Consider the following 13,663-nt stretch of genomic DNA (forward strand, 5'->3'; position numbering starts at 1 on the left):
TTGCATTCATTAGAAGGGGTGTCCACAAACTTTTGGCCAGAGAGTGTATGTTACAGAATGCCGTCCTAATGAACTCCTGCATGATTCAGCAGGGGGCGCTGCTGTTCTAGCCAACGGGGAAGCCTGTTCCTGATGGATCTCCTGAGGTTTATAGTGGTGTGTGGTGCAATCCAGACATAGCGATAGAGTGTGTGTGTGTGTGTGTGTGTGTGTGAGTGTGTGTAATGATTTACAGACAGTATCAGGAAACTCTTATCAGTATTTGAAATACACACACACACACACACACACACACACACATGTTAACAGAGAGTGAGAGTTTACATTACTGCAAAGGCCCGGGGTCAAAGGTCATTTGATCATGTGATTAGAGTTTAGGCGCTGATGGGTTGAGATATGTTGAGGCTCCATTCTGAAGCTCAGGGCCGGAGGACAGAGAGGCAGACAGCCATGTGAGTAACTTCAGCTATTTTCACGAGCTCATCAGTAGCGTGTTGGGGAGTGTTTAGAGTGATTAGCTGCTTAGCATCCGCTTCTGGACACGGATTAAGCCTAGCGCTGGACTAAATTGTAGGTATCCAATGGTACGTTGCATTTGAAAGGCCTTCAGTCTTGGTCAGGGCTGAATCTGGCTGTGGGAAACGCTCCGTTTTCATTGAAAGCTAACTTAGCTTAGCATAGTGAGGCTCAATGAGAGTTCAGTAGATGGAGGTGGCGAACCGTGAACCTCAAACCCTCTTGCTCCTTATTTAAAAGAACATCCAGCAGAAGCAAAACCATCAAAACTGTTACATCACAGTCTTGAAATATAACAAAATGCAAATAAGCCCCGCCCACTACAGATAACCCCACCCTCAAACCTGTACACTGCGACGGCGGTCTTTAGGAGAATATGGTGTTGTTGATACTGGAGAGCAGCTCATCGCCAGCCGAGGTCATCGTGACCTCGGCTTTTCCTGGGCCAGTGTCCGCAGAAGGGGAGCTAGGCTAAAACGCGGCTAGGCTAAAAGTTAACGCTAGTGCTAGCTTTTACCACCTTCTCTCTACACCCTCCAAAACTAACAGGACGACCTCCGGTGAACCAAACTGGAGCTAAATTCACATCGGCTCGAGAAAGGCCGAGAAAGGTGGGGGGCTAGGCTAAAAGCTAACCGGCTACAAGCAATCTCTTCAGCTTGCTGAGAGGACGGCACCTCAATCCGGTAAGACTGGGGAGTCGACGCCAGTGCCGTAAACCAGCCAATCAGAGCGGGGCTTGTTACTATAGCTTGAGCCCGCCTCGTTCTGAGGTGCAATAACAGGGTGGTAAATTGACATTTGGCGTGAAATAAGACCTCAGATACTTCTCAAATGCATTCTGTGGCTCCTTTGAGCTGCTTCCTCCAGCTAGTTTCACTTCTCTCAGCACAATAATAGGTCTGGATTGACCTTAAAGGAAGCAGGACGCTCATGTGCTGAAGGAGAAGGTGTGGTTTTGAGACGTGACACACATGATTTAGGTGTGTGTGGGGCTTTTGGAGAGCAAACATCACGATCTGCCGTCCATAAGAGAGGTCGTGAAATGGGCAGGTGAGTCAGACACCAGGAACTTGGACGTCCTTGACCTGCACCGACCTCGAGAGAGCCCTCAGGAAACCCAATCGATGGTAGTTAATAGACTGAGGGCCGTCTTTTAGATCTGGGGACACATGCTGGTCATGCTAGTCGTCCAGCTTGGTGGTGCTGGTGGACCACCTGGTACTTGCTGGTCATGCTGGTGGACCAGCTTAATCATGCTAATCATGCTGGTCATGCTGGTTGTCTTCTTCTTCCACAGGGAAGACAACTGTGGAGTTCCTCTGGACCTGTTCCTCCACGTCTCTCTTGTTCCGTCGGTGAGTTATCAATATTTATGTTCTCGCTACACCTTCTAATTAACCCCTCAATGATTTACCTCAGTACTGCCAATAGAATAGGACTATCTTTCCCTGGAGCAGATCAACATCATGACCCTATTGGCTCCATGCTGCCTATCAATGCCAGGCGTGGGCTAGAGGGGTGTAAAGCCCCCCAGCATTGAGGAGCTGTGGAGCAGTGGAGGAGCTGTGTTCTCTGGAATGATGGTGGTGGAGGAGCTCCATCCAGTACTTTTGGATGGGATGAGGTGGGGTGGTGTGGTGATCCTCTTCCAACATCCTCAACCTCAGTAACGCTCTTACAATCGCTAAACGCAATCAAATCCTCACAGCAATGTTCCTCCTCTAAAATCTAGTAGAAAGTCTTCTTCTCTGGACAGAAGATTTCAGAAGAAGCGATGAATTAGAAGGCGTCCAAATACTTTTGTGGTTGACTGGGGTTGATTGGCTACGACATGACACTACCATCACCATGCTTCACGGTTGGGTGTGTGATAATGCACTGTTTGTTCTCCTGTAGGTGTGTATCATCGCAATATTGTCGTTCGTGCAGCACAGAGAGAAGACACGGCCCTTCGAGGAACGCTTCCCCTACCTCCGAGGACGATTCGGCTTTGTGGTGTGAGTCACACACACACACACACACACACACACTCACAGGAACACACACATTGCATCAGACTGTGCCCAATCATGGGGCCCTTTGGCCTTAATAATTCAGGGTGCCATTACTTGTGCCATATCTCCTTGTGGAGATACTGTCCCGGGAGGTCACGAGTTCAAATCCCGAGCCATGCCACCGCATTGCCATTAGCAGCCGGAGTCAGAAAGAGCACAATTGGCAGCGCTCTCTTACCTGGTGTGGTGAAGCTGGGAACCCACGCTTTCCTCAGACCGCGTCCCTAGGGGGCGCATTGGCATCGTTGGTTTTCAGTGGACGTTTACCGTCTGTTTGCTTTCTCAGGCCCTTGGATTTCATCGGCAGCATGAGCAACCGCTGGTCCTATGGTGTTGCGTTTGGCGCCGTGGCTCCCAGCGTACTCCAGCTGTTCTCCGAGTCCTACACACCATTTCCCGTACCCACCTGGGCCAAAGGTACGAGATGCACACCGCAAACCCAGAGCTTTGATACCGTTCCATGATCCCTCCCTAAGCCTGAGATCCCAGCAGGTCCATCAGGTCCATCAGTTCTAAGGTTACTGCAGTGGCTTGAAGAATCCAGAATCCAGCCCTGCCAGACCTGGACCTAGGTGGAGGCTGGGGGCTTTTATAACTAGGTCCCCAACCATGGTAGACAAGTATCTAGCACCTAAATGGACCATTGTAGACCATTGCGGAGATCCCCCTGTCGATGCATGGACTCCACAAGACCTCTGAAGGTGTCCTGCTGTGGTATCTGGCACCAAGACCTCCATGAGGTGGGACCTCCATGAGCATCAGTGGGCCCTCAAGGTTGCCCTTCCTTGGAGCACGTTTGCTACCATAGGTACCGACCACCACACACCAGGAGAGAACAGCCCACGAAACCTGTCTGATGTTCTGGAGATGTTCCGACCCAGTCTTTTATCTAGAACGTCACAGTCAGGTTCTGTCAAAGTATCTCAGGTCACCATTGTTGTTCACTTGACCCGATACCCAGTACTAATGTCATGGCTGATCAGTGTGTGTGTGTGTGTGTGTGTGTGTTGCTCAGCGTTCCTGTATCTGCTGGGGGCTCTGGAGGTGGGCATGGCCTACATGCCTTTCTTCGTCTGCCTGTCAACAAGCCACCGAGTGCTGGGGGGAGTTCTAGGCCTGCTGTACACACTGGCCTGGTAATCGAACGTCCGTGCAAGCGCACACACACACGGTTATACCAGCACTGGCTGCATGTGGTAATGTGTGTCTGTGTGTTTAATAGGTTGATAGTGAGATTATGGGATGTCATCACCTGTCCTGGAGGTTTGGTAGGTTAACCGCACTTCACGTCCTTAATGTGTTTTAATGTACAGATTTAAATGCTGTGTGTGTGTATTAAAAATGTGTGAGTGACATTTCACCTCTAGGGGGTGCTATAGTAGTAATCATAGCTTGGGACACTAGCAAAAAGTGCTTGGTCCCCGCAGATTGCCGCTTGTGGTTATGATGTTTCATATATCCGCAGTATAAATATATATAATATATATAATTCATATGTAGACCATATCTGTGTGTGTGTGTGTGTGTGTGTGTAGGTCATGGGGGACTATGAGAAGATAATCCTGCAGTGGCCGTGTTTCCTGTGTTTGGGCTTCCTGATGGGACGGTTCATATATATAGTGGCGAAGGCCGTCCGAATTCATTTACTGCTACAGAACGAACAGGTCTCACACACACACACACACACACACACACATATATATATACACACTGCATTATTTGGGGTCCAAGCCCTCATGGCACAGCTCTTGTTGTGATTAGACTTTCCCTATCAGGTTATTTTGCCCTCAAATCCGAGTCTCTTAATGCTATCAGTCTCAGTCGATACCGGTCCGATCCGATCTGATCGTATGTATAAATAATACAGCCCCACAGTTTAGATCAGATGAGCTGCTGATTAAGATGTTAATACAACCTTAAGATTTGACATTTAATATATATTTTTTATATTAATTTTTTAATAGTTTTATATCTTCTTTACTTTAAATTATATATATTTATATCTATCTATATATATTTATAAAAAACGTATACATAAAAACTTGTATATAAAAAGGTATGTGTATATATATATATATTTTTATATATATATATTTAGATTTTTACTTTTTGGACTCAGAAATTGGATTGTTACCATTACCATTTTCAAAAGTACAAAGGTTTTAATTAAATTCACTCTTTATTTACAGCACTGCACGTTCTAAAAAGTTAAAGGAAACTTTACTTACTTTAATGTTTTAGAATATATTTAACTTTGCAATTTTACATATAATAATGTGTTCACGTAAGCGTTTTAGAATTATACATAATTAGAATTGTATGTAATTATACATAACATTATTTTTAATGTTAAAAAAAACTGCTTAGGTGTCTAAATCCTTTGCACAGAACATGTGTGAACACTCAGAGGAAATGTCAAATTTATATAAGTAATATTTGGGGCTGCCAGAATACTGTCTTTCTTTTTCACGGTCTGAAATAAAGAAATATAGTAAAGTATGGTTTCTAATAGGACTATAAAATGAGGCCAACTCAGAACATCAATATTATTATCTGAATTAAGATACACAAAATGACATCACAGTTTGGAAATAACAGAAATAACAGAACCACAAGCGGCAATCTGCGGGGACCAAGCACTATTCGGGACACTAGCAAATAGTGCTTGGTCCCCGCAGATTGCCGCTTGTGGTTCTGATATTTCTTATATCTGCAGTTTAAAGGAGAATAATTCAATAATTCATATGTAGATCATCTAACTCTTACAGAAGACACTTACACACTCTTTCTCTGTGTGTGTGTGTGTGTGTGTGTGTGTGTGTGATCTGCAGGTGGAGGAGGAGAAGCTTGTCCAGTCTCATCAGTTCAGATATGTACAAACACTACTGAGACGACCTATTGAACGGTACGCAGACAGTTATACACACCCCACCCACACACACACTTTCAGAAGCATGCAGACAGGCCTTAACACACACACACACACACACACACACATACACATACACACACACACACACACACACACACACTCTTGTTTTCCCGTCCAGGTCACCGGAGAAGACCTGGTTCCAGAGGAAGGTGTACGACTGGGACCCCTACTTTAAATTCCCCAACAGGATGATCGGCACTGCCGTCATCTCCCTTATCGGACTCTACATGGTCAGTGTGTGTGTGTGTGTGTGTGTGTGTGTGTGGGTGTGTGTGTGTGTGGGGGTCATGTGTGTCAGGTCATTCACCCAAAGAATTTGTTCAGGAAGAAGGAATCGACACGTCAGACTGACTCATCGGGAGATTCTGTGAAGTCACTGTGTGTGTGTGTGTGTGTGTGTGTGTGTGTGTGTGTGTGTGTGTGTATAGATGACTCTCGGGGACTACAGCGTGAGTGGTTACATCTTCTCGACGCTGGTGGCTGTGACGGACTCTGTGGAGGAGCTGGCGCACGCCTTCAACGAGACGGACAATCTGTTCGTCTCTATGCTGCCGTATCTGGACGAGTTCGGCCATGTGGCTTGGAGTGAGATCCATCGATCAGTTCGATCAATCTATCAATCAATCAATCAATAAATCTATACATCTACACTATACGTCTAAAAGTTTGTGGACACCCCTTCTAATGAATGCATTCGGCTAATTTAAGCTGCACCCATTGCTGTTGACACAACATCCTGACCTTGCTGAATGCAATCAAATCCTCACAGCAATGCTCTGCTCCCAAAATCTAGTAGAAACCTTCTTCCCTGGACAGTAGAGACAGTTGCTCCAACAAAAGCAGGATCGGCGCTTTTATACACCCTTGATTTCAGAAGGAAGGGTGCATGAGCAGGTGTCCCAATACTTTTGTCAATGTAGTGAATCTATCTATTTCTATGTAAGACCCGTGGATCTGCTGATCTGTGTATCTGTCTATTATATCATTCTCAGCAAATCATTTCTGCATTACAAAAAAAAAAAAAACACGAAGCCACGCCTACTTTATAAGCCCCACCCCTAGTTGAGTCTATCCAAGCCTCCCACTGTCACACAATGCTTCCAGCACTGGCTATCATCATGCAAAGGGAAAGGGAGGGCTGTCCTGCCCACCCAGACTACACTGCATGAACATCTCCATACATATTCCGGAGGGTTCTGTAGGGTTCCGCAGGGTTCTGCAGGGTTCTGCAGGGTACATTTACAGATATCCGTTGTGTTTGTTTGTTTCCTAGAGGCCTGGTTTGCCACGACACTGTTCGCCTCGCTGACCTCGGTCACCTACACGTTCCACGTTCTGGCGTGTTACAGGTACGGCAACGCGCCCCACCCACATTTCTGCTTCAGGATAAGCTCCACCCACTTCCTGTTTGTGATTGAATAACGGAAAACAAAAAATATCGTGGACGAATCAACGCCAAAATATCGGTCCGGAAAAAAAATTCGGAATGCTGTCCAGCCCTAGTTAACACTGATTACTAATTGATTATCAGACCTACAGTAGCGGCAGTTACCTGTTATTGAGTGCCAGGGGCTTCTCTCGGTCCTCCGGCGAGAGGTTTGTCCTGCAGGAAGAAGATCCGCACCAGCAGGACCTGCAGCACCACCAGGACGAGTCACTATGAAGATGGTCAGTCTGAGAATGGTCAGCAACACTTGGATGAGCTCCAACTCTCCAGATTCCAGCGCTAAGCTGGCCTGAATGAATTCAGCGTTTACTGACGTCGAGGCCGGACTCCACAGTATGATGCGACGGTGGGGAGGAACCAGGGCAGGAAGTCCTCCTTTCTGATGGGCAGGATCACCAGATACACGAACAGCAGCGCGAGACACGAACTGGACAAAGGTGGACGATCAGTTACCTGATCGTCCACTTTGTCCAGTTCGTGTTCGCGCTGCTGTTCGTGTATCTGGTGATCCTGCCCATTCAGAAAGGAGGCTTCCTGCCCTGGTTCTCCCACGTCGCCATCATACTGTGAGTCCGGCCTCGACGTCAGTAAACGCTGAATTCATTCAGGCCAGCTTAGCGCTGGAATCTGGAGAGTTGGAGCTCATCCCAAGTGTTGCTGACCATTCTCAGACTGACCATCTTCATAGTGATCGTCCTGGTGGTGCTGCAGGTCCTGCTGGTGCGGATCTTCTTCCTGCAGGACAAACTCTCGCCGGAGGACCGAGAGAAGCCCCTGGCACTCAATAACAGGTAACTGCCGCTACTGTAGGTCTGATGTAGCCAGAGTAGATACAGGGTGTCGGAGGGTTGGACTGCTGGTGGTCTCTGGTGTACAGTGGTTCCCGACCCTGGTTCTGGAGGACCCCTCGTTATTGTCTGTATGTGTTGGGAGGGGTTGGGTCTAACAGGCACTGTGCTCCTCTCCTCTTCAGGAAGGCCTTTCACAACTTTAACTACTTCTTCTTCTTCTACAACGTCATCATGGGGCTGAGCAACTGCATCCTGCGGCTGCTGAACAGTTGCATTGTGGGTACCTGGCTCGTGCCTCGGATCGACCGGACCATTATGCAGCGGGGCTATGAGTCCATGGATCCAGGTAAAACCAAAGGTGTAGGTCACTCTGACAATTGAAGGTCTGTCGACTGGTGCTTGAGAGCGGGCCAACAGTGGCAGCTTTGTGGGCTTTGAACCTACAACCCAGTTTCTGATCATAGGGTTGTTTACATGCCCAACAGTGGCTGCTTTGTGGGCTTTGAACCTACAACCCTGTAAATGATCACAGGGTTGCTCATGGGCCCAACAGTGGCAGTTTAGTGGGTATCAAACCTACAACCCTCTTATTAATCACAGAGTTCCTAATGGCCCCAACAGTCACAGCTTAATAGGTATCAAACCTACAACCCTGTTATTGTTCATAGGGTTGTTCACAGGCCCAACAGTGGCTGCTTTGTGGGTATCGAACCTACAACCCTGTTATTGTTCATAGGGTTGTTCACAGGCCCAATAGTGGCTGCTTTGTGGGTATCGAACCTACAGTTCTGTTATTGATCACAGGGTTACTCATGGGCCAAATAGTCGCAGCTAATCAGGTCTCGAACCTACAACCCTGTTATTAATCACAGTGTTGCTCACGGCCCCAACAGTCACAGCTTAGCAGGTATCGAACCTACAACCCTGTTATTGATCATAGGGTTGTTCACATGCCCAACAGTGGCTGCTTTGTGGGTATCGAACCTACAACCCTGTTATTGATCATAGAGTTGTTCAAGGGCCCAAAGGTGGCAGGTATTGATCACAAGGTTGTGGGTCCTATACCCACTAAGCTGCCACTGTTGGGCCTTTGAACAAGGCCATCAACCTCTTTGCCCCAGAGGCGCCCCTTAAGCCAGGTTCTTAGAAGTCAAGGGGCCAGCCGCGGCAGCTTAGTGAGTGTAGAACCCACAACCCTGTGATTGATGACCCAGCGCTCTAGGGGGACTTGTGAACAGAAGCATAATAGCAGCATTGAGAGCAGCATTGCCTAGATAAGTACATAGTGGGCAGTCGTGGTCTAAAGCCCTAAAAGAAGTAGGCCGGGAGGTTGTTGGTTCAGTCCCATGGACTTGCAGGAAGTTGGGGCGAAGGAGTGAAGGAATAGCGCTTTCTCCTCCCTCAGCATTTAAGGCTGAGGTGCCCTTGAGCACGACACCTAACCCCCAACTGATCCCTGGGCGCTGAGGTGGCTGCCCACTACTCCGGGTGGGTGTGTGCTCACTGCCCCTAGCCCAGAGACGAGGGCTGTCCATTGGCTGTTCTCTTAATTAATCTTAATTAATAATTGATTAATTCACACTGTGTCTGTAGGCTACCGCACATGGATAGGGATGATCATGGCAGACCATTACCATAGCAACCCAGTTATGGTCTGTTTCTGCCACCTGCTGCTCAGTTGGACCCTGGAGAGACAGACAGCGGCCAACCCTTACTCACAGTTCCACAGCACAGGTCAGAACTCCTGTCCTACTGCCCTGTCCACTTGGCTGTGTGCCAAAAGGGACAGTCCACCTATTTTTCAACATTCGGTGTATGATGAAGGTGTCGTTTCATGTCTTCCCCAGACGGTCCAGCAGGGGGCAGGGTCCGTGTTCGCTGGCTCCTCTTCTACACCCTCCTGAAAAACCCCAAACTCATCCTGCTGAGGAAGCAACGGAGTCCCGCCCCTAAAGACCCTCTGGCCATCGCTCGGGCCATGACCTCTATGGTCAACAGCGAGTGACCATTCGGCCCATGCTGGTGGACCCTCTGTGTAGGACCCTCAGGTCCTACGGCTCCACAGGTCGCTGGAGCAGGAACGGGGGTGGATTTGGAACACTGTCGTCCACAGCTGCCTACAGCGCCATCCGGTGGATACAGTGTAGTGTGCAACCCCTACTGTCATCCACATATTACTGAGGTGGTGTCCGTTCAACAGGGACACGGACATGGTGGTGTTCATGGTAGTGTCCAGCTCCATCTTCCTGACCCCACCCTTGTAGCACCGCCTTTCTGGCCACTTTATCAGAAAATCATCCCTAGTAGTTCGACTTTGTTGGCCACTTTATCAGAAACCCCTCCTTTATAGCTCCACCATGTTGGCCACTTTATCAGAAACCCCTCCTTTATAGCTCCACCATGTTGGCCACTTTATCAGAAACCCCTCCTTTATAGCTCCACCATGTTGGCCACTTTATCAGAAACCCCTCCCTTGTAGCTCCATCTTGTTGGCCACTTTATCAGAAACCCTTCTCTTGTAGCTCCACCTTGTTGGCCACTTTATCAGAAACCCCTCCCTAATAGCTCCACCATGTTGGCCACTTTATCAGAAACCCCTCCCTAATAGCTCCACCATGTTGGCCACTTTATCAGAAACCCTTCTCTTGTAGCTCCACCTTGTTGGCCACTTTATCAGAAACCCCTCCTTTATAGCTCCACCATGTTGGCCACTTTATCAGAAACCCTTCTCTTGTAGCTCCACCTTGTTGGCCACTTTATCAGAAACCCTTCTCTTGTAGCTCCACCTTGTTGGCCACTTTATCAGAAACCCTTCTCTTGTAGCTTTACCCCTTGCTGGCCACTTTATCAGAAACCCTTCTCTTGTAGCTCCACCTTGTTGGCCACATTATTAGAAACCCCTCCTTTATATCTACACTGTGTTGGCCACTTTATCAGAAACCCCTTCCTTGTAGCTCCATCTTGTTGGCCACTTTATCAGAAACCCCTCCCTAATAGCTCCACCATGTTGGCCACTTTATCAGAAACCCTTCTCTTGTAGCTCCACCTTGTTGGCCACTTTATCAGAAACCCCTCCTTTATAGCTCCACCATGTTGGCCACTTTATCAGAAACCCTTCTCTTGTAGCTCCACCTTGTTGGCCACTTTATCAGAAACCCCTCCTTTATAGCTCCACCATGTTGGCCACTTTATCAGAAACCCCTCCTTTATAGCTCCACCATGTTGGCCACTTTATCAGAAACCCTTCTCTTGTAGCTCCACCTTGTTGGCCACTTTATCAGAAACCCCTCCTTTATAGCTCCACCATGTTGGCCACTTTATCAGAAACCCCTCCCTTGTAGCTCCACCTTGTTGGCCACTTTATCAGAAACCCTTCTCTTGTAGCTCCACCTTGTTGGCCACTTTATCAGAAACCCTTCTCTTGTAGCTCCACCTTGTTGGCCACTTTATCAGAAACCCTTCTCTTGTAGCTTTACCCCTTGCTGGCCACTTTATCAGAAACCCTTCTCTTGTAGCTCCACCTTGTTGGCCACATTATTAGAAACCCCTCCTTTATATCTACACTGTGTTGGCCACTTTATCAGAAACCCCTTCCTTGTAGCTCCATCTTGTTGGCCACTTTATCAGAAACCCCTCCCTAATAGCTCCACATTGCTGGCCACTTTATCAGAAACCCCTCCCTAATAGCTCCACCATGTTGGCCACTTTATCAGAAACCCTTCTCTTGTAGCTCCACCTTGTTGGCCACTTTATCAGAAACCCCTCCTTTATAGCTCCACCATGTTGGCCACTTTATCAGAAACCCTTCTCTTGTAGCTCCACCTTGTTGGCCACTTTATCAGAAACCCCTCCTTTATAGCTCCACCATGTTGGCCACTTTATCAGAAACCCCTCCCTAATAGCTCCACATTGCTGGCCACTTTATCAGAAACCCCTCCCTAATAGCTCCACCATGTTGGCCACTTTATCAGAAACCCTTCTCTTGTAGCTCCACCTTGTTGGCCACTTTATCAGAAACCCCTCCCTAATAGCTCCACCATGTTGGCCACTTTATCAGAAACCCTTCTCTTGTAGCTCCACCTTGTTGGCCACTTTATCAGAAACCCCTCCTTTATAGCTCCACCATGTTGGCCACTTTATCAGAAACCCCTCCCTTGTAGCTCCACCTTGTTGGCCACTTTATCAGAAACCCTTCTCTTGTAGCTCCACCTTGTTGGCCACTTTATCAGAAACCCTTCTCTTGTAGCTCCACCTTGTTGGCCACTTTATCAGAAACCCTTCTCTTGTAGCTCCACCTTGTTGGCCACTTTATCAGAAACCCTTCTCTTGTAGCTTTACCCCTTGCTGGCCACTTTATCAGAAACCCCTTCCTCGTTCAGTTAGACTGCAGTAGATCATCTGCTGATGCACAGTTTGTAGACCTACATCAGAGGTCAGTGTCTGACCACAGAGCTGCTCTTGTCCGGATATTTTTGGGTGCTGGACCCACTCTCAACCTACCAGTGACGCTGACTTACCCCACACACTCGTACGAGCGCCACACACACTACCCTGGACACCACCGTGCCCGCGGCACTGCTGCGCTGAGAACGGGCCGCCATGCCAATAATATCTGGACAGCAGAGGCCCTGTGGTCGGAGTGGAGGGTCAGCTGATAGTGTGTATGTGTGTGTGTGTGTGTGTGTGTGTGTGTGTGTGAGAGAGAGAGAGAGAGAGAGAGAGAGAGAGAGACACTGTGTAACTGGTAAATAAAATGATCATAACTGTGGACTGTTGGCCTTTTAGACACTATATGTCCAAAAGTTTGTGGACGCATCTAATAAATGCATTCAGCTTCTTTTCTGTTTAACCCATTGCTGACACAGATGTGCAAATGCACACACACAGCTTGTCTAGTCCCTGTAGAGAAGAAGTACTGCCAAAAGAATAGGACCATCTCTCTGGAGCAGATCAACATCATGACCCTATCGGCTCCATGCTGCCTAATAATGCCAGGCGTGGGCTAGAGGGGTATAAAGCCCCCCAGCATTGAGGAGCTGTGGAGCAGTGGAAGAGCTGTGTTCTCTGGAATGATAGTGGTGGAGCTCCATCCAGTACTTTTGGATGGGATGAGGTTGGGGAGGTGGGGTGGGGTGGTGATCGTCATCATCCAACATCTTGACCTCAGGAAGGCCCTTGCCATCAAATCCTCTGCTCCCAAATCTAGAGGAAAGCTAGTCTTCTTCCCTGGACAGCAGAGACAGTCAGGACAGTCAGTCCAACCAAAGCAGGATTTTGACAATCTGAACTGAATTTGAACGAGCAGGTGTCCAAATACTTTTGTCAGTACGATGCAGAACCCTTCAGAACCAACATCTAGCCGTACAGATAACGCCGTTCGACACACACGAGATCAATAGCAGGCACCTCTAGCCTAGATGTTCCATGAACCTGGAAGAACCAAGAACCTTCGCTCTAGATAGTTGGTGAGGGATCTTCTGATCTTCTGACCTTCTGACCTTCTGATCTACACCCTCCATGAGGGAATCAGATTTTTCTAATAATTCAAATGGAAAAGTATTCATCTCTAGATTCTAGATTTTGACACAAGGCTGTAACACATTTTTAATTATAATTGAAACTAATTAAAAATATTATTGTTTTAATTAGTTCTGACCCCGTAGTGACCTCACCGAGCGCGCGCGCTCAGCTCGTGCAGAGTCGTCCACACGGTTTCCTGCACTCACGCGCACTCAGGTGAGGTTCCAGCCCCTTTCCCAGGTCAGATCTGACCCCATTCACACAGTCTGGGCTGTGAACCCAACACATGCGCCCTGCAGATGAGCCCCCTTCACCGCGGGTGAGGTCGGAACTCGAGGTTAGTTGGCTAGCGTGTGTGAATGGAGCCGGGTTGCAGCTTTTATTACTGCGTGTGTTTATT

At 48.0% G+C, this 13,663-nt stretch overlaps 1 protein-coding gene across 1 annotated transcript; it reads left to right on the forward strand.

Moving 5' to 3' along the window:
- Nucleotides 1–398: 398 nt before the first annotated feature.
- Nucleotides 399–12,617, forward strand: LOC140546379 (stimulated by retinoic acid gene 6 protein-like). Its single transcript, XM_072669575.1, has 16 exons — nucleotides 399–452; nucleotides 1,817–1,874; nucleotides 2,416–2,516; nucleotides 2,860–2,990; nucleotides 3,589–3,709; nucleotides 3,796–3,841; nucleotides 4,109–4,237; nucleotides 5,405–5,478; nucleotides 5,624–5,735; nucleotides 5,934–6,090; nucleotides 6,779–6,859; nucleotides 7,314–7,518; nucleotides 7,624–7,743; nucleotides 7,926–8,089; nucleotides 9,337–9,477; nucleotides 9,591–12,617. Coding segments are annotated over exons 1-16 (1,800 nt in total). The 5' UTR covers nucleotides 399–450; the 3' UTR covers nucleotides 9,749–12,617.
- Nucleotides 12,618–13,663: the final 1,046 nt, after the last annotated feature.

This window comes from Salminus brasiliensis, chromosome 24, assembly GCF_030463535.1.
Source record: "Salminus brasiliensis chromosome 24, fSalBra1.hap2, whole genome shotgun sequence".
NCBI classification, from domain to species: domain Eukaryota; kingdom Metazoa; phylum Chordata; class Actinopteri; order Characiformes; family Bryconidae; genus Salminus; species Salminus brasiliensis.